Genomic DNA, 21,792 nt, shown 5'->3' on the forward strand with positions numbered 1-21,792 from the left:
GCGCTGGCAGACATAACTGTCCCTACCAAATACTTTCTCACAACCTGAGAACTTCATATGAGAAGGTTGTAACTTCACTCGGACAGACGCGCCGGCAGACAGGAGGAAATATTTCCCAAAATGTGGAAGGTTAATTGGTAAACAATACAATGTGTCTTTGAGTCATTCGGTGTAGGCCTCACGTTGTCTTTTTTTTCTCTCCGCTTCACTCCACCCCTTCCTGAGTCTTTCTTAACAAGTTACTGAAAAAAAAAATGTGTTTCCAATTAGGCGCGGAGGGAAAAGGAGCAGCTCTCGACTGCGATCACTACAAGAGATGTCTTCTCTAACATGTACATCCTAATGTATGTTATCTTTTCAATGAGCTCATTGGGGAAATGTCAGACGGGGTAATTTAACGCACTTGTTGCCAGTGAAGTCTCACCTGTCTTCGGTCATATTGTTTAAAATTCCTACAGCAGTCTGGAGTTCAGCTTGTTACACAACAACGCGTAAAATAAGATGTTCATTCACTCTCGATGTCACGCTTTATTTCATTTGCTCCTTTTTTTTTTTTTTTTTTTTTTTGCAGTGTGCGTGTGTGAGAGAGTGACGTCATGTGCAGACAAAAGTCCTTTCCAGTGGAGTGTGTGTGGCAGTCGATCGGTCAGGAGGAGAGAGAGAAAGAGACGGAGCTTTGGCGGAGCCACCGCGCCAGCGCAGAGAGGAACGGAGACGCAGCCCTGCGCATCCAAGGTTCTTCATCTGGGAAAACAGAAATACAACTTTGAAAAGCAGCGACAAACTGGTGGGGGAAAAAAAATCGAGGAGGAGATGTTGATTATCTGCACGGACATAAAATGAAAGGGTTACCTGGTTGTGTCTTGGATCTGGAGTCTTATATTACGCCGCTGCGGCTTTGACAAGAGAGTTGCGCAGGCAGAGCTATAGGAGTTGTCTGCTGGAGGAATTTCAAGCAGCACGAAACTACTTGAGTCGCATATCCACAAACCAGTCAGGGAGTAAGCTAAACTACCTACCTTCTGCTCTCACTGGAAAAAGGAGACGTCGTAAGTATTTATTTATTTTTATCCTGGTTATTGAATGAACTCAACATAAATTCAGATTTGTTCCACAAAAAAAAAAGTTTGTTTTCCCCTCTTCCAACTTTAGCGCGTCCACTTATACATGTCTGATGCGTGCATCTTTGCATAATCAAAGTATACCTGCCACGTAGACGTGGCGAGAAAGCTTTCGGTTCAGATAAAGACTTTGATGGCATTAGCAGATGCCTGAATCCGCTGTGCGCACCATTATTTCAACTGGAGACGCTCAGTTGTGCGCCTACAGAGGTTGAGAACGGGGACGCGGCTGGAATGAAGGGATTGTTGCACCAGAGCTGGGATCGTTACCAAATTTTGGGATTGGAGCAATATTTGAGGAAAGGAGAGAGTTGGGAATCCAGCGGGCGTTGGGTCCTGGAGTAAAAATTTGACATCTGTCTTTATTTTTGCACGCTGATCTAAAAATTCTAGACAATTTCTTTGGGATTTTTTTCTTTTTTGATACTTGATGCTATCTACTGTCAACACGTTGTAGTGAGCCCCGTTTACAAGACCTGAAACTCAGCAATTTCATGAACTAACCCAAACTCCCCGCTGAGGTTTGTTAAAGATGTGGGTCAGGTCTGGGTGTGGTTTTATCATCCCACCAAAACGCTCAGAATTTCTATGTACACGATTCTCATTCTGGAGATTTTTGATAATATACAAGTAACCAACCAAACTACTGCATCACCAGTCATCTTATAGCTAATTAATGCTGATCAGATGCTCAAATGGTGAGCTTTGAGGGGTGGGTGTGTGTTGATGAGTGAGTGTGTTTGTGTATTCACTAGACAGCGAGAACTCTGTTTACCTCCCACCCACTGCCATGAACCTCAGGGGGTCTTTGAAGATGTAGAGTCACACAGATTAGGTCAGTGGCTTTCAAGCTGTTAATTGCGGAATCCACATTATCAAAGTATTGTGTCCTTACAGTTTAAACCGAGCAATTCACACTGAGGCACATTTATAAAGTATATGTTTTTAACTAAGTTAAGACCCATCCAGCAGCTGTGCCTGGAGGTGGAAAAGCATATGGTGTTCAGCTTTGGGCTGAAAATAAAACAACAAGCAAATAACAACAGTAATAATAATAATGGTAATGATAATAATAAGAAGATGGACATGGACATGAAGAAATACTTCTTGTTTTGAAAGTCCTCAGAAAAATGATCTCAAGCCTTTTGGTGTCCTGACATGTGGTTTATTGAATCAAGACCAGTTTTGTTGGTTATTGATATTTCTTCACATAGTCCTTCTTACTAATTTGTATGTAAGTGTCAGATGAGATTGGACTAATTCCAAATTGACCTTTTTTGAAAAAAAAAACATTACTTTTTTTTTTTACTCATATCCTAATATTGGAAAACAGTAACTGTTTTATGTCAATAACCCCCAAAACTTTCAGTTGGAATTATCTCATCCTTCAGTCTCCTTAGTGCCAAATCCTGCATCTAAATGAATATGCAATATTTTAGCACCTGTGTGCCTACTCTGAATTGTTATGAAATGAGGAGACAAACTGGAGAGCGAGAGAGTAATTGACAGGCAGACATGAAAACAGAAAAGTGTTTCCTTATGCCTGAGGTGCCTACAAAGGAATCCGTGTGAGCTCATGTTTTTAAGTGATACAGGTTGGGCTTCAGTTTGATTTAATGATTTATGATTTGATTTTCCAAAACACTTCACAGCTGATTTTCAATTCATTAGTCTTCTAAGTGCTCATGTATCTTGAGATTTATCCAGTGGATAATCATACTGTGATGAGACCAGGATAATTCTCAGGAGCACAGTGGTTTCCTCAGTAACCGAGGAAGCGGCACAGTCTATTACTCCTCAAAGTTTGACAGAAGTACCAAAAACATCCAAAAGTTATTCCACAGCTTGTGAGGTGCAGAGAAGTGAAGCAAAATTGGGGGGAAAAAATACACTGATGCTTCTGACTTTTGACCTTATTATTCAAACTAAGAGAACTCCCTCTGGTTAGACTGACCGCCTCCACTGAAGATGACTGTTTTATGTTTTCCTACATGAGTTCTGACATCCGTCAAAAGACGGAGTCCTTGAAGCGTCTGTCTTGTGATTACTCCATCCAAGAATTCTCCCCCACCTCCCTCATCTAAAGACCTGCATTCCACCCATTCTTACTCCCTACGTCCAGATTGTTTCCACATTCATGCAGGTAACAGAGTCACAGTTTTGTTCAAGGCCTTGTGAACACGGAAATGACCCAAGACTTCTACTTGTATATTAAGGACGATAAATAATTACCAAGTGTTGCATTATGGGTATTAATTTGTGGAGGTTGCCAGTATATTTATTGCCTTCTGAGAAACAGTTTTGTTTTTTTGTTTTTTGTTTTTTTTGTCAGTTGTCATTTGAGCTTCTGTGCAATTCTGTGGTTAGACCACAACTACTTCTTGAACTGCTGACCATGGTTAGGCTGGCAATCACAATGCTGCACCATGTGCCACGGTTTCGCTGCACAGCGACACTACTGTGGGGGTTTTACTATTTTTAGTTAACACATTGATCTGTCGCCTGTGTAGTAGGAAGCTAAAGTCAGTAAGCTGAAGTCGAAACCTGTAAAGGACAAATCTAAAAACCTACTGTTTTGTGACTGTCCCAATAATGCTTGGTGTATTTTTGTAGACGTCATATTCTGTTAAATCAGAAACCTTTGGGTGGTTGGTACTAACCGCAGAGAGGCTGCCCTCATTTTTGTTTTTTAAATTGGGTTTTGCACTCTTTAGATTGGATGGAGGAGGGGAGGAGGGTAATTTAAACTTTTCTACTCAGATTTGCACTTTTTGATAAAATTGCATTTAATGTGCTCACTGCTTTGCAAGACCAGAGCACACACTGATGAAAAACCTAAATGCTTGTACTGGTGAAGGGCTGTGACAGAGGTTGGTTGGTTGACTGAGTTTAATTCATGGTCAAGGCAGATGCACACATATTGTAGCATTTAGAGTTTTACATACAATAGCTTTACGTTCTGCTTAGGCAGAATCTGATCTACTTTTAGCAGAAGTTCTCTTGAACTTAGCTCAATTAATTCAGCTAATCTATAATTAAACTGTGGTTTTTACAGGAAACTGTTCTTGTGAGTTTTATGACACTGGTGCTATTAAGCCGTTAAGTGTCATAATGCAGTTTAGGATATTACATTTTTGACATTATCTTTAGAAACTGGTTGCTATACCCAGTTTGTGGGGAAATAATGCAGTCAGACTTTTTTTTTTTTAATCATATGTTCCAGTGGTTCTCTAACCTTTCTGCTCACAACATCCCCTATCACAGGATACATCTGGTGTTTTAATAATTTCCCTTTTCACGTTGCTTCACTTCATTAATCCTTCCTTGTGCAGGAAAATTGTTGTAGAGCTAGAACAACTAGTAACTACCATCTAAGTACCTAGTAGGTATGTACACTGAAAAATGTGTGACTTTAAGTAATTTTAGATTTTCATCCCCAGCCAGAACTACATCTCAAATCCAGTGGGCGGTTTTTTTCAGGTGGCTCAGAGAAATGCAGGTAGACATAAAGAAAATATAGCAATGATTAGAAAGAAATAGCGCAGAAGAGTAGCAGTCATATATAATGCTGATCATTTTGCGCATGTAAAATGAATGAACCAGAATTCACTGCAGATTGTCTTTAGTGTGACGTGAATGTGACAGTATCTTGAGAGCATGTGCTGGGACTTCTAGAGGAGGAGGAGGAGCTCCAAATTGTCACCTCCTGTAAAGGTTATAAAGCAATGCATGTTAGACAAAAAGTGCTGAGACTGACAGTCCTCAGTCACACTGTGTTTTAAGTCAATTATGATCATCTTCAGAGTGACAGTGATGTTTAAAATTTTTATGCACAAGCCACAGTGCTTGATCATAGGAAAGCCAGAAAGCAGAAGCAAAATATGCAAAAATGAGGAAATCATTTTTAAACCCAGCAAAAACCTACTGCTGAAGCTACTCATATACATCATGCAGGGCAGATTTGCAGAACGACACTTATTGCAAAATAAAGATAATAATTCCAATTTAACCACACGCTAAAACTTTAAACTAAAGCTTACTATGCCTAAATAAATGTATCAGTGTATGCAGACAATTTCAGTACTTTCTCTTTGTCAGATGCATGTCACAGCATCTGTTATCCTTTTAGACTTGCCTATGTCAAGTGTGCACTGAAGTCTGCAGGTATTCTGTGGTCCATAAGTAGGATAAAACAGTAATACAGTTAACCACTTTTCTTTTACAATGACAGTGAGATTGCATTGCTGACTCACCCATAACAGTGTTTATATCAGGGGAGCCTGCTACAGTTTGTCCAGTGTAGGCTATGGAAAGCAGGGAAATGTATGCTCTGATGCCGTGCTGTTCTCTGCTGCTGAAATTGTATCTTGTGTTGATTAAGTGCAATGATGGTTTGTTGTTGAGTTCTGTCAAATAAATATTTAATTAGTTGCTTTAGTCGCACTAAACTTCACTGGTCCTTATTTGAGCCATTTAAAAGTAGGAAAAATCCATTGACATAGAGAAACAGAGAGGTGAATAACAGGAAATTATTATTGTGGTGCAGAATGGAGAGATGATGTAAAGTGGTATGCACCTTAAAATTTCTATACTGCTGTAGTAGTAAATAGGAACACTTTTAAAAGCTTAAGACATGAGGCAACTTTTAGCTGTTATTGTTTTTTTTCACCACACGTTACCAGAGCAAAACATCAGTCTAATGAATGTGATTTAACAGTTTGCTGCCTAGTGCAGGACTATCTGTCTTAAGGAAAAACTCTTTTGCCTTAATTGTGTTACAGATATCAATCATTGTGGGCAGCATGGTGCCTGAGTGGTTAGCACCATTATCTCACAGCATGAAGGTTCCTGGTTTGAAACCCATCAGGGGCCTTTCTGTGTGGAGTTTGCATGTTCTCCCTGTGCTTGTGTGGGTTTTCTCCAGGTACTCTGGTTTCCAAAAACCACAGTTTCCTCCCACAGTCCAAAAACATGTATGTCAGGTTGATTGGTGACTCTAAATTGCCCATAGGAGTGAGTGTGAGTGTGTGAGGTTGTTTGTCTCTATGTGGCCCTGTGATGGACTGGTGACCTGTCCAGGGTGGACCCCTGCCTTTCACCCAAAGAGAGCTGGGATAGGCTCCAGCTGATCCCTGTGACTCTAAATAGGAACAAGCGGCTATAGATGATGGATGGATGGATGAATATCAGTCATTATTGGAAAGCCAAAATTGATGTGGCAAAAAAAAATGTTTTAGAAATGTTTCTGTGGATGAAGATCTTTCTTTACGTAAGTATTCAAATAGATTCTTTTCTTTGATCAAATACTCCAGTCGATTAAATCCTCAGACAGCCTTGAAGAAAACCTGCTCCAGAGTGCATACAAGCTCAGACTAGGGCAAAGGTTCACCTTTCAGCATGACAACAAGACAAGGCTTGAATGGTTTGGAGCCCGTTACTGAATGTCCTTGAATGGCTCTATCAAAGCCTGGACTTGAACCCAGGAGAATATTTGTTAAGAGACCTGAGGAGGCAATTCAGAGACCAGTCAAGCTGACAGAGGGGACCAGAAAGAGTAGGAGGAACTGTCTAAATGCAGAAAGCCTGCAGAAAGCTTTTTCTGAGACTAAAAACCGCAATTAAGGTTCTACAAAGAATTAAGTGTGGGATTTAATAGCTTTCTGAAACAATCATATATCTTTTATCACCTCTTCTTTTCTTCCTTTGAAAGGCACTTTGTAGCTGCGGTTTCTTTGTAAACGAAAAGTGTACACTTGCTTTTTGCCTTCAATCTATTCAGCAAGTGAAACATGCTCAGTTGGACGGTGGTCAGGTGACTGGGTTGGCCAGACAAGAACATTCCACTGGTTGGCCATAAAAACTCCTTGGTTGTCCTGTCTGTGTTTAAAAATATTGTCCTGCTGCATTGCTCTAAAATTGACAACTGGGGGGGACAATGCAAAGAAAAGCCAACCAGTATACTGACGCCACTGTTTGAATTTTCAAGGATTTTAGATTAGATGCAAGATGTTTTCTTCCTGCAGTTTTAAACGCCCTTGTATTGGAAGATCATAATTTTTAATGCATATTGTAACCAAAACTTGATGAATTTGGTCAGATGCATTTGTTATCAGTGGAAGCTTTCAGGATTTTGACATTAAACAGTCCACAGCCTCCAGTGATGAAATTGAAGAGTCAACCTCTGAAGACTTAGTAGACCGCACTGACGCAATCCCATGTGGCATCTAAGCTACAGTGATGTAATCTGTGGAATCTGTCTCCAATAGTGTGATTTCATTAGAGGATGAGTGAACACACCCAACAATAAACTTAAGCAAAACATATGGTAGTGGCTGTTCATCTGGATCCAGTTGTTAAATAGTTGTAGAAGTTTGGTTGTCATCATAGAACTGTGAACTGTAAAGTTAACTTTCTACTGTATCTTTCTGTGTCAGAAAAGCATCAGCATCTCCCAGTTTGTCCTCTTTGACATTACGCTCTGGTTGGGGAAGCTTGTCTTTCTAAAACAACCACATTTGAAGCAGGTACTTTTAATGTTATGATTTTCAGTTCCTGGGTTTCAGGTTTTCCCCTGCTTTATCACTTCAAGTGCAATACTGTGTATTTGTATGTTAGCCTAAGCGAGCATGCTCATGTGTGAAAGTAAAAATTAGTTCAACTGTTGTAAACAGTTGTAAATCTATCTTTATTTATTCCATGTCCAACCAACATATGAATTTCTAGACTCTGGAAATACCTTAAACTCATGTTTGATTGGCTCATGTATTCCCATGCATCGGAGCACAAAGTAGAAAAAGAAGTGAAACACCCTGTGCCACTTACTAGTTGTCAGAATTTCCACTAAATTTAAGTGTGAAACATTTGACACATACCTGTACACACTATGGGTTTGTATCATACAGCTTCTGCTGGTCTATGCTGTGAGATTTAGGAAATATTTATTGTCTGGTCAAGTCCAATATGGTCCGTATGGGAAAAAATGTTTCTTGATCTTACTCTATTCTATTCTTCAGTCTGGTCCAGTAACCATGTAGAATGAATTAATTAATTAATTTGATGTAAACATTCAACAATAAAATCATTGACAACAATTACAAATAATACTTACAGTGGTGAGGTACATGGCCTAGATGAGTTTGCTTCATAATGTGAACAAGGTTATACATTACTGACTTTCCAAGGCCACTTTGAATATGTTTCCTGTTCTGTTATAGCTGAGTTTGGAAGATGAATCACAGTTTTTTCTATTCTAGTCACCAGATTTAATGACTGAACAGGTTAGTTTGAGGCTTTTTGTGCTGAGATGGAAGTGAATAAGTGCTGAGAGGAGTATCATCCACTGATGAGCCATGAATCAGCCTGTCACGGCTGCAGTCACACATGACTCAACACCAGCCCTCAATCCAACCGTTGTCCTGACCAGCAACTGAGAGTATGTGTGAGAGGTTTGTGTGTGTGTGTGCGCAGTGATGTTAAAGAGAAAGTTAGAGAATGACAGCCTATGTGTGAGCGCTGGTGTGTATTCTGCGTTGCAGAAGTTCTGCTTCTCTGCTTTCTGGGGTGTGAGTGTGGAAACAATGGGCACATTGTGTGGAGAGCTGGCAGAGAGGAGACGGGGTAGGTCGGGGAGGCAGAGGAGCGAAGAGGAGAGGAGGTGACAGGAGAGGAAAGCTGAGGAAAATAAAAATGACAGAATGGGAGAGAAGAGAGACACTAAAGGGAAAGGGGCGGAGAGGTGAGAAAAGAATGATGGGTGGCAAAGCAAGAGAAAGACAAGGGAAGGATAGGGCTGTGTGAGAAAGAGTTAAGGAGAGAAGAAAAAGTGGTAGCAAACTGAAAAGGGTGAGCAACTTCAGAAAGAGCAGAATGTAAGAGGAGAGATCAGATAAAAAGGTAATAGTAAGAAAAGAAGGGAATGAAGAAATTGTGGAACAGCTTTTGGATGTAAATGACTGCAGGATGTAAGGAAAGACAAAAACAAATCAGGAGAAAGTGAACTAAAAGAAGACAAGAACATGGCTTGGGAAGAAAGACATGTTAAGGCATTTTCGCCTATATGAGAGCAGATGGAAGAAGAATGGAACACTGACATGGAGTGTGTATAAAGTGAGAAACAGAGGTCTCTTCCTTTAAAGTAATTAGCAAAGAAACTAATTGTGAAGTCACAAACCTGGCTGACAGAGGCAGCACGAGTGTCACTCTAATGCTGTCGTCTTCTTTTCAGAAAGACACTTTCAGATGTTTCCTCTGTAACTCATTCACATCAAACTCTTGTTTATGCAGTGCACAGTTGGAGCTCCACAGTCTGGGTGATTTATTTTGTATCCTAAAAATAGTTTTAGTCCTAAAGAATCATGATCATACCCCCAGATGTGTATAACATGATCATGCAGTATGATAATTTATGCATCTTTCAAAGCTCCAAACCACAGAGCCAAGAATTTAGTCTGAGATGCTATTCTGATGAACTCCAGGACTGTTTTTTGGATAATAAAACATTACCGATTTTTGTTTGAACTTTACTACCAAGTGAGATTTATATAATTACATTTTAACCAAAGCCAGAAGGTGTATTGTTTGATAATTTCTTGCAAAACTACAAATCACTTTAATAGCGTTCAGGTCTTTTGTTTAGCAGAGAATGGATTCATATGCAGACAATTTCACACAACTGTGTTTTGGTAAATTGGTGTGTAAACTGTGTACGATTCAGTCAAACTCATTTTTTAAACTTGTCTTTTTTTTTTTTAACTATGAATCTTTTTTTATGAATTGCTTGGGATATAAATCAGTATGGACTCCCAGATCAGAGAACAGCCAGACATACTGCTCACTAACACAGACTAAACTTTGTCTCAGTGTAGAAATAACATGTCATACCTGAAATCCTGTGGTGTCCCTCTTTAAGCTTTAATCTAATGTTATGTTTTAACAATAACAACCAGAAGGATTGATGATGAATTCAGAGACACACCTGGCTCATCGTCATCAAGACAATCACCATAACTGACCACAGTATTAATATTTTTGGGCCCTTTTTTACATCACTGTTAAAATAGATGGTACTGCAAGAAGGGGGGCTTGAATGTTTGGTTGTATTGGAGTATTAGTACCTTCCAAAAAGAAGGAGTTGTAGAAATAGCTTGTTCAGGTGTGTAATTTAATGTTTTTTCGTACTCACTTGCAAAACATTCAAAGTGTGAATATGTTTGATAGTGAGAGAGAAGGTAAAATTATTAGTGTGTGTGTTCATTTGTTGTACATTGCTCAATACGTATGCAAAATATGTGAATGTAGCTTTGGTGCTCATACTTGAGTTATGACCTCACTTGGGTGGATTCCAGGGTGGTCTTATCACGGCCTGTTAGACACTTAGACCCGCACAAAACACACTTTCTTCTCTCTCCACACAGCCAGATTTGATCACACATTACTAACAAGCATGAAGAGAGTGTGCCGACACACACTAAAGCACAGTGACCATTTTGTTCTCCATCTTTAACACCCGGCTCTCAACACATTGTACACACAGACCCCAACTTTTCTCTCTCGCTCTCACACATGCACTAAAATGCTTCAATAACGCAGTCATTCGAGCTTTCTCTTTTATAGTGTGCATATCCACACCCAGGTGCGGGACCATAGAAAGCTAAAATCCCCTTTTTCTGTGTCCTTTTTCTTGCTCAATCTTTCGCTTTAACAAGACCCACCCACCATCTGTTGCAAGCAAACAGACACACACCAGCACATACACACAAGCACACACAATGACAGGATCTCCCGCTGCAGGCTCCAAGGGTCTGATGAAAGTGTTGGGAATGTGTACTCAGAGGCCATTGACACTTCCTCCACTTTCTAGTACTGATGACTCGCCTCAGGCATATAATGCCTCTGTAACTGCTCCCTCCAGACGTTTAATGGCCACAAACCACGGATGACAGGCAGAATAGATGGACTTTCATCTGCTGTGGTACTTGTCAAACTCACTGTGGATTTGTCCTACATTGGTTTTGCTGCTGTCACTCAGCTGCTCCTTGCACTGCTTCTCTTACTGCTTTCTCTAAAGATTAAAAACCTAATAATTACATGATGGTTCAGTATTGTCCTTTCTAAAGCAATTAAAAATCCCCCAGATGGTTAAAGGAAAGAAAAAAAGATAAATAAATAACAGGAAAAGGCTGCTGTCTGTGCATCATCACAGAGTTTAACTTTGACCTCGGCCACAGACCTTTCAGGAGCCATGGTGTCTGCATGAAGATAAACTCTGTCTGTTTGCTTTTATGTATTACCTGATAACCAAAGTTCATTTCCCTAAACGTGAGGTTCACACTTCTTAAATTTTGCTTACTTGCATCCCCAAATGTGCGTGTATGTAAATTCTTGCTTGCTGGTGATTGAAGTTAATATAAGTTTACGTTAATCAGTCTTGAGTCAGGAATTAATTATTGCCAAAAACAAGAATTGTTGATTTTGTGCCCACATCTTTTACACTGAAAGTGTTATAAAGGGACCAAGCAATGGGCAGTACAAAGAGTAGGACTGCAGCAAATAAGACATGTTTCAATGTATATATGTGCCCTATCATTAGAAGACAGAAATATTGGGAACATATTAGTTTTGTCTTTAACATTAGTTTAAAAAAAAAATTCTAATCCACTGGTAACTTCATTAATTGTAAATAAACAGTAAATAATAAGTAAATAATGAAGAAATGTGTCCTTCTTATACCCATTGCTGCCCTTGGACATCTCTCAGCAAAAGCCAATGTGGAGAAATTAAGCACATACATCCGGCCCATTTGGAGCAGCACAGAATTAGCAATAATTGAATACAGCTAATAGAATGTTTCATAGCGATTTTAACGAATCTGATAACATTTTAAAGCCACTCCAAGCAAACATGGGTGCAGATGGACAGCCAATCAGCTTGCCACAGGAAATTGGAGCTGTAAGAGTCCAGAAAACCGTTTATTTAATAGATTAGGACTTCCTTTATACTGTTTTTGGCACACCGCCATGGCTAATACACAACCACTGTGGCTAAGCAATGATGGAGCACACTGCCAAAATTCTGAGCCAGTCTGCTGTAATAGGAAGAATTTGGATTAGGAGTGCAACATTCATAAACCTAAAGTTTCTAGAGACGGGATATAAATTATGGGTTAAAGCTTCCAACAGAACTCTCCCACTGTTTTGTGCAACATGTTTTGTATATGACAGTCAATATTTCCCAGTAGTATCTCTCATGTGAAGTTTTGAGAAGGGAAGTTTGTGATCATTTTTAGTAGAAGAGGGGAAAAAACATCATTTTTGAATTAGCTGCGACTTTGCTGTGTCACCGCAGAGCTACAAAAGGATTGGAGTGGTCCTATTAGCAGGTAAATCAAAAGATTTCCACAAAGACACTGGCCCAAAGTGTCTCATACATGTTCTTTCATTCTCTGTCCCTTCTTGTTTCTTAAGTTGCTCAACCCCTCTCTGTTTTTGGCTCACTTAAAAACACACACACACAGCTTCACACAAATACAGTCTACTCTACCCCTGAGGTCCTGTTTCCGGTCTGGGGTGTATGGATGAGAATTTGTGTTGTTCTGCAGCACACACACAGAGACACAAAGTGACGCACACACATTTTTCACATGTGCATCATTTTTGTTTTTTGTGTCTTGGACTCTTTATGTCATGTTGCTGTTTCATTTTCCATGTTTTTTTGTAAAGCAGGAACACTTCTGAAGCTTAACCAGATGAGAAAACAGTTTTATTAATATAGTGTTTGCTCTTATAAATCAGCTGTCTGCATGATGACTGCTTTCTGTCTGTGCATTAGTCAGGGCTACACACACACACACACAGAGAAATGACTACCAGTCAGGTCCTGTCTAAATCCAAAGGGGATTGTTGTTTCCATGTTTTCAGGAAAAGGCTTTCCTAAAGCACTGCATTCTATTGAGCATTATGAAAGTAGACTATAGGCATTTTCTGAAAAAGATTCATTCAGGCATGAAAATAAGAAATGCTCAGACATGAGCACAGAGGCCTGTCTGTTTCATATAAATGGATTTGTTTATTCTATAATGTCACTGATATCTGTACAGTTCCTAGGCAAAATTCAGTAAGCTTGATTGTTTATCTCTTGGGCTTTAGGTTTCATTTACACAATAATACAATCAAATTGAAAAATCCATGTAGTGTCTTGCAATATCTTTGATTGAACTACCTGGTTTTGTACTTTTCCATTGCTTGTTTAGTCTGAATTCTGTGATCTTGTAAACATCTCTAACCCACCGAATTCAAGAGAACTGGATGGTGTGATCTGCTGATGTAATCTAGCAGTTCCATGGTATTTTTCTATTTGTTAATATTGTTTTGAGAAGATGAGCAGTGTTTCAGATCAGTGCATATGAAAAATGCACTGCTTTTTAAGATAAAATAACTGCTCTGGTGAAAGCATCACCTTGTTTCATTAACATACTTCACATAAATAACAATTTAATGTTAAATATTTTCTCCTTTCAGGAAGCTCCACTGCCACCATGGATGAGGAACAGTGCTACTACAATGAGACTATCGCCTTCTTCTACAACCGCAGCGGGAAGTACCTGGCTACTGACTGGAACACCGTCAGCAGGCTGGTGATGGGCCTGGGCATCACCGTGTGCATCTTCATCATGCTCGCCAACCTTCTGGTGATGATCGCCATCTACGTCAACAGGAGATTCCATTTTCCCATCTACTACCTGATGGCCAACCTGGCAGCTGCTGACTTCTTTGCTGGACTGGCTTACTTCTACCTGATGTTCAACACAGGACCAAACACGAGGCGTCTGACAGTTTCGACATGGCTGCTACGCCAGGGTCTGATTGACACCAGCCTGACGGCATCTGTGGCCAATCTTCTAGCTATTGCCATCGAGCGGCACATCACCGTGTTCCGCATGCAACTACACACGCGCATGAGCAACCGACGTGTAGTGGTGGTGATTGTCATAATCTGGACCATGTCTATAGTCATGGGGGCCATTCCCAGTGTGGGATGGAACTGCATCTGTAGTATCAGGTCTTGCTCCAACATGGCGCCGCTTTACAGCAACTCCTACCTAGTCTTCTGGGCAGTGTTTAACCTGGTGACTTTTGTTGTCATGGTGACACTGTATGCCCACATCTTTATGTATGTGCGACAAAGGACCATGAGGATGTCAAGGCACAGTTCTGGACCACGGCGCAACCGAGATACCATGATGTCTCTGCTGAAAACTGTGGCAATTGTGCTGGGTAAGAAATCTATTGTCCTATCTATTCATAGCTATTAATTATTTAACCACTGCATTTACAGTGGTGTGAAAAAGTGTTGGCCCCCTTCCTTCCTTTTTTTTTTGCATGTTTGTCACACTTTGTTTCAGATCATCAAACAAATTTAAATATTAGTCAAAGATAACAAAAGTAAACACATCATGCAGTAGTTAAATGAAGGTTTTTATTATTTGCTGCTAAGGGTGGCCCAACCAGTTATTAGGTTTAGGGGGCCGACACTTTTTCACACCACTGTATATGTATCTATCTCTACCAAGCTTTAAGATGGGCAACATCATTAGTGAGATGTGCATTCACAAAGGGGGTATAAAGTAAACAGGAATGGCTGGGAGCTAGAGAGAAGATCACAGTGCAATGTTTTTGTGCCTTAAATTGCATGAATCCCTGCATCAGTGGCATCAGTCAGTGACTGAATGAATTGATGAGTGCATCATATGGTTATAGGGGACAAAACATCATTATTCAAAATCTGTTTTCAGGGATTTGTGTGGCTGATAATTAACACTTAAATTCAGTATTTGACAGTATCTGTGAATGAGGGTTTTTACACAAATAGATATATTTTCTAATAAATATATTCACCATGACTCTATGCTCCTCTTGTACAACAGTCAAACAGCTGGAATGTTGCTTACCAAATCCTTTGACACTGGTGCTGTGTGAAGGAGGCTTCTCAGCCTTTGTTCTGGGACACGTATGCTTTGTTTATTATTGTCTATAGAGCAAACTTTCTGCAGTCTACTGGCTCTTATTTGTCACTAAAATATGTATCACTCTTGCTAGCGAAAGCTGACAGAGATCTATCAAAGGTTATATATGGAAACCGAAAGTGTTTGAAATGCCAAGATGAGTGCTGCATGCACATTTTATTATAAATAGTAATTTTACTTGTGCCTCGCTTTCTAAATATGGAATATAAGCTACATATAAGCTATCTTGTTCCTATGAGCTTTCTACTCCCCTGTGCATGTATGCTTGTTTGTTAACTCGTCTGTGCAGCAGAGTGCAATATCTGAAGTCATCAGCAGCAACAGAACAATGAATCTGTTGATGGGTCACTGAGTTCAAGCACCGTGTCTGCCTGGCACTACTGCAAGCCAGTATACATGAACTCTTATAGTGCAGTGCGGTTCAGTGCAATACTAATATGTTCTGATATACTTATGAATCAAGACACCGTTGCATTTTATTTAGTTTATTTTTATTTTAATGTTAATGCTAAGAATAGAAGACGCAGAGCGATTGCTGCCATTGTGCTCTGATAGATGTAACTTTTGTGTGGGAGACCATAAAACTCCAAACCAGACTCAGACACTTCGTGTTTGGGGGAGGTTTACATTACTCTTATCAAAGCTTGTTGAATGCAATATTAAATCTGCGGAGATAAAATATTACTGCAGGTTTTCACTCTTAACAATGACCTAATATTGTAGAAAATCACCTATAAAGGAGTTTTCAAGAAATGTTTACAGGAAGGTAAGAAAGTAGTCTGCAGATTATCTTCATGACAAGCACTATACATGCTCTTTAGCCTCCCAACTACCTGCATTATTTATGATGTAAGAATTTTTACGAGCCCCAGCACACCACTTTTTATTGCCAAATCCATAAGTAATAATCCAGAATTATCCCTCAGTGTCATATTGTTGTCTTGTTTTCTTGTCAGTCCATAACTGCAGTGGCGAGGCTGTCCTCTAATGAAATGGTGCTTGCTTTCTCTTCAAGCTAAGCTGTGTGTGCTGTGTCTGACAGGTTTATGTCCACGTGTTCAGTTGTGATACATTTCACACTTTGCAAGTCTCCAGGCCTCTTCAGTGGTTTGTAATAAATAGAGGCATAGCAGTCTTTTTTTAATGCGTGGACTGACTGATTATATGAAACAGTAGCAGACTAACCTAACTCTGTGTAAAGTGCCATGTAAAGTGCCATGAAACAGGATGTGTTGGTCTTAGACAAAACATACCCAAGGATTTCCATGTTATTTATCTCCTGTGTGCTGTGTTATCTCATCCTGTTGCCTCTGTTGTCTTTACGCAACACTTAATTCACTGCAGTGGACAGCAGAAAGTCCTCTGTAGCTTGCAGAATGTATAATGAAGAAGATACATTTCCTGCTGCTTAGAGATGCTGTGTGTGTGTATTTGACTGAATGAGCAGAGCCACATAGTCTCAACGTTGTCGATTTAACTGTACTTTCATTTGGAGTTAAGAGAAAGTTTGGAAAGTCCAGTTCTGTCATTGCAGCTGTTCCTGCTTTCTTGCACTAAGTAGTCTACAGAGAAAAGTAATCCAATAACACTCGTTTCTATCGAAAATGAAAATCTATTAATAAATGCAGACATGTTCCAGATGGTGATAAGTAACTACATCCTGAAACAGCCGTGGATTCTTCAAACCAGCCTCCACGCCCCATTTCAAGAGCTTCTTAATATCAGGCTCTGCAAGTTAAGCCTTGGCTTGGGGTCAGTGATATAACAGTATGAATTTATAAACAATTTACCAAAGGAAAGTTCAATAAATTTGCATGTGTTTGCATTACATTATACTTGCTTTGTTAGGATTTGTTGCATCTAGTTACAACTAGTCTGAACTACACAGACAAGCTGATTTAAACAATTAATCAAATCAAGTTTTATTATCTATTAGAATAAAAAATTTTGGAATCTCTGAAGAAAACATCCTGGTTTCTTTTTACTGATGCCAAGCCCATACTGGGAAAGTAAGTTTTGAGCAAGGGTGTGATGTGTTTTGGTTTAGTCTGGAATCCACTGCTTTTTCTGAGTGAGGTCATTTTTAAGCACTGAGGAGGATTAATATGATACCACATATTTTTTGTTGCACCGATAGAAGGGAGGTACATGCCTGTTTTCAGTTGAAAGTACAATCACAGTACAGTACACACACGCACAGTCACTGGTTCACATCTCTTGGTTACTTCTGTCCTGTTTCATTTAGAAAAATGCCTTTTTGGCTGTTCTTGTTACTCAAAGTGTACAACAAAAAAGGTCAAAAGGCATTCAGTCTCTAGTGAGGTTAAAGTTGTCGCTGGGTTGTGTGTTTTGATTATGTTCGACTTCCTATGGGAAGGTTACGATGAGTTCAGCCTTTGCTGCTTGACCAGAAAGTAAACCCCACAGCAATTCTATGTCCAGCTTCTCCCATCTGCTGACCAGATGATAATACAGTTACTGTTCCCCTGCTGCCTGCTGCCCTCTCCACTTGCCTCTCTTAGGATGCTGTAAAACCAGCCACGGTGGTTTCTTTTCAGAAGGATGGGATAAGAGGGGGGTTGGAAAAAAAAATGACAAAGTTGGTTACACACACTTGCACACATGCATAACCACAGGAACATTTCACAGTTTTTCTCACATTCACATGAACCCTTGGCCTCAATAAAGAACAGTGGGACATAAGGTTGGCTCCACTCACATAAACTGTGACGTACTTAGTCAAACGATGGGGAAATGAATTACTTTGCCAAAGACATCTTTCTATGATTTTTAATATATCTTGTAAAGATATACACTGCTTACACTCCACTCTGCTTTTGCTGGTGCACAAATGCAGAGTCAGAATTGGTGTTGATGTCCAGGAAGCATTGACAAGTTAATTTTTCATCTTTGATATGTCCTGCTAAGTACTGTATTTTTGTTTAAGAGATCCATACCAGGTGGTATGGCTGTGGCTCAGGAATTACAGCAGGTAGAGCATGAACCAAATGGTTGGTGGTTCAATCTGTGGCTTCACTAGTCCACATGCCAAAGTATCCTTAGGCAAGACACAGCTCCGAGTTGCCCCTGGTGGCTGTTCCATTGGTGTATGAGTGTGCGAGTGATTGTGTGCATGAATGGGTGAATAGTGTAAAAGCATTTTGAGTGCACTTGAGTGTAGCAAAGCACTCTACAAGTGCAAGACCATTTGACACCATGATCTCCAGGACAGAACTGCACACAGCCTCATCCCTAAAGCATCAAGAATGGAGGATAATATTTATATTGCTTCAGACTTAAAGTGAGTGCACTATGTTTTGTTCTTAAAAGGGTGCCAAAATCTGTGAAGCTGAAACTTTATTTCATAGAATAGTCAACTGAACCTGATTTAGTGCAAAAAGCTGACACCTGAGGTCACAGACAGTTTTGCAGGCTTTCGGCTACTATGTTTCTCTGTGGGGGGGGGAATAAAACGTTTGAATGACACCAACAGAAATTCTCCTCATCACGCTTCACTGTGTGTGTGTCTGTGTGTCAGGTGGTAGCTCAAGTATGAGGTTTCTGTGAATGATTTGATTATGTTAAAGCCCACGCTGTTGCATGCGGTTGCATCGTCAGACAGTGCGGAGCGCCAAGACATACCATCGCTCAAACACATGCACATAGATGCCATTAGACTGACTTACACTTGTTTCAGAATCACAGTCTATAGCCAATTAATTTTAAACTAAAGACGCACAGATGATCATATCTAGATTTCAAAGAAAAGACAGATAATGCCAGTTATGTGCTCACACACACAAACCTCCACATTCACACACATCTGTCACTGTAACATTACAGTATATGTACGTCTTCTGGCTGAGCAGAACCAATCAGGGCTAACTATGAGCCAAACCCTCCAGTCCACTGTCAGGGTGGAAACATATCTGGTATGCATCTCACTGTCAGCTGTTTTCTTTGTGTTTAGTTGTGCATGCATGTGTGTGTGTGTATGTATAAAGGGCGTAATGCAAGAAATTACTGGTCACAGTGCAGCTTTCCTAATCACTCAATGGCAGCATCTGTCCTTATGAATCTTGTGTCAGCAGCATCAGTTGTTAATTTCTGGCAAACTCCCACCTCTCCTTAAACATATCATTGTATCACTGAATGCCTCTATGTTGTGCATCTAAAACATATTTTACTTCTCAGTGCAGCAGCTTTTCTTTCCATGTAGAAACACAGTCAGCTTGCTTTTGTAAGCCTAAAGTGGAATTAAGGGTTACCCAGTTAAACTTGCTTTTTCTGCCAAGTACCAGGAGAAACTGTGTGCAGGTCAAACCAGAGAGAACTGTTGCTGGTTTAAGGCCAAAAGGGCAGAGCTGCAAATACTGATTAGATTTAGGTTTGGTTCCCTTTACTGCACTTGAAGTTAATTGATGAATGAAAAACGATTTAATATTCAAACCATCCCCTGTGTATTTTAGTGCCTGAAACGTTTGCATGGTCCTGTATGTGACCAGGTGATTGTTTTTAGTGTATTCTGGGACAGAACTGCAAAGTGATTTCTAATCAAAATGAAGCTGAGTTCAAAATTCACAGAATCTGGTGATACCAAACAAGCAAAAGAGAAAGAAAAGCATATGCAGAAAAATTCATCAAAAGAATGGCTACAGGACAGAACTGAACTGGCAGTACAGTATCAATGCTTTTCCTGTTGTTTTTTTGTCCTTTTTATTATAATACTGAGGAAAGAAAGTTTAAAAACTAGAAATTTCAGCAGAGATGTCAGTCACTGCTTCTGCATATACTGTCAGGTTTTTGTGTGTTAATCGAGAAGAAAAAAATAGAAGACATCATCATTGCTATTTCAAAGAACTCACTGTACTTCCAGTCAGAAGGGTTATTCTCTAACCATTAGATCAGTGTGACTTCACCACCAGACTCCATCACTGTGTACACCACAAGCATCTTTATCAGTATCTGTAAACATTCAGCTACTGAATGTGAACTGATATCTAATCTCCAGTGTGTGTGTGTGTGTAAGTAAGTACTGATGTGGGAAGTAGGGAAGAAGAAATCAATCCATGTGCAGACAACTATAAAACTAGTGGGCCATTTGAGAAATGTACATAATGGCTTGTATATGTCTTTAATGGGCTGACCACAGATAATGTTTGGGTTAGGTGAGGAAGAGAGGAAGATATGTTACAGAAATGAATACGTGAGTATGGTCAGATGAAGGAAATACAGATAAACCACAAAGAAAAGACAGGAAAAATTTAAAATAGCCCATAACAGATAAAAGTATGGGGAAGGAGTGAAGGGGATGGAGGCAGGAAACTAGATAGAGTAATTAATGGGAAGAAAGGGAGTAAACCACAGCAGTAATTTAACATTGATGTTTATTCATTTTTAAGGACCCGAGAGGATCTCACATTAGTGTAAACCTAAACCAGCATGAAGACATATAAGAAATAATAGTATATGCATGGAAACCCAAGATACCCCATAGAGTTAAGTATGTTACTACATGTGGAAAGCATCAGCATGTTGTAGAGTGTCAGAGGTGTGAGACACAGCTCTGTATTGCTTCATTCACACCATAATGTCTGCAGAGGAGGAAGAACAGGAAAAAAAAACAGCCCTGACACTTGACTTGAGAGTTTCACCACATTATTTCAAAGTGGTTATCTGCTCTGTTGCTAACATTGCACCATACCAGATGCTGCATTACTGTATGTATTTGTAGCAAATTGTTTTCAAGTTAAACCAGATACAGGACAATACTGTAGATCATTTTAAATGAGTAGAATTGAATATTAGTCCCAGCAGTGGTGTGTTTATAGCTAACAGTTTGTTGCCATATCTGTAGTTCACCCTGGACAGATCACCGGTCTGTCACATCCACACACACACAGGCAGTTTCAGAGTCACCAATTAGCCTAGCCTCAACCTGCATGTGTTTGGACTGTGGGAGGAAGAAAACCCACACATGCACATGTAGATAAAGCAAACTCCACACATAAAAACTCCCAGGATCAGACGAGATTCAAACCGGAACCTTCTTGCTGTGAGGAGACAGTGCTAACCACTGCACAGCCTTCCTTAATGTTAACTAAGCACCATATCAGCATTTTCATATGTTATGGGATGAAAATCATCTTTTGGTGCAATAATTACCTGTTTTTCTATATGTGGAAGACCATTACAGCAGCATCTGAGATGAGACTAGTATGTTTTCTTTTATGCGTAACCACTAATCTAACTTTGACAATTTAAAAATGGATAATAAAATGCTCATTATCTCTCATGGGCATGTTTCAAATCTCTGCAAGTTGTTTTTCAAAGCATAGCAAAATAAGTGAAAACTGATGGCAGCGTAAAATGCAGGCAATCAAAAAAACATGCCATTTCTAGTTAAAGGGCTAAACATGCAAAACCTTTAGCTTGATCCTTTAAGCCAATCAGCCTCATATTTGTGTGATTCTTCATCATAATACTCATCGCAGAGGGCAACAGAACACATTGCTGTCGCTGAATAAGAACAGACTGTGTCATTTACAGTAAAAAGCAATGTCATAAGCATCTTAAATACGACAAATGCATGAAACACGACACCGGGCATTAGCACAAAGACTTCTTACTGAGACGAGGTTAGATTAGAAG

The 21,792-nt window shown here is 39.7% G+C and overlaps 1 protein-coding gene across 2 annotated transcripts in view; it reads left to right on the forward strand.

The window, feature by feature from the left end:
• The first annotated feature begins 258 nt into the window (after window positions 1-258).
• lpar1 (lysophosphatidic acid receptor 1) overlaps window positions 259-21,792 on the forward strand; it is a 29,747-nt gene continuing 8,213 nt past the window's right edge. The window contains exons 1-3 of one of the 2 annotated variants that reach the window (XM_026297590.1): window positions 259-344; window positions 572-1,049; window positions 13,637-14,392. In XM_026297590.1, the coding sequence (XP_026153375.1) occupies window positions 13,654-14,392 (739 nt within the window). In that variant the 5' untranslated portion in view covers window positions 259-344; window positions 572-1,049; window positions 13,637-13,653. Of the gene's footprint in view, window positions 345-571; window positions 1,050-13,636; window positions 14,393-21,792 lie in introns of those variants that run through there. The other variant, XM_026297591.1, reaches the window with a different exon arrangement.

The sequence above is a fragment of the Mastacembelus armatus genome, chromosome 12 (assembly GCF_900324485.2).
Source record: "Mastacembelus armatus chromosome 12, fMasArm1.2, whole genome shotgun sequence".
Lineage (NCBI taxonomy): Eukaryota > Metazoa > Chordata > Actinopteri > Synbranchiformes > Mastacembelidae > Mastacembelus > Mastacembelus armatus.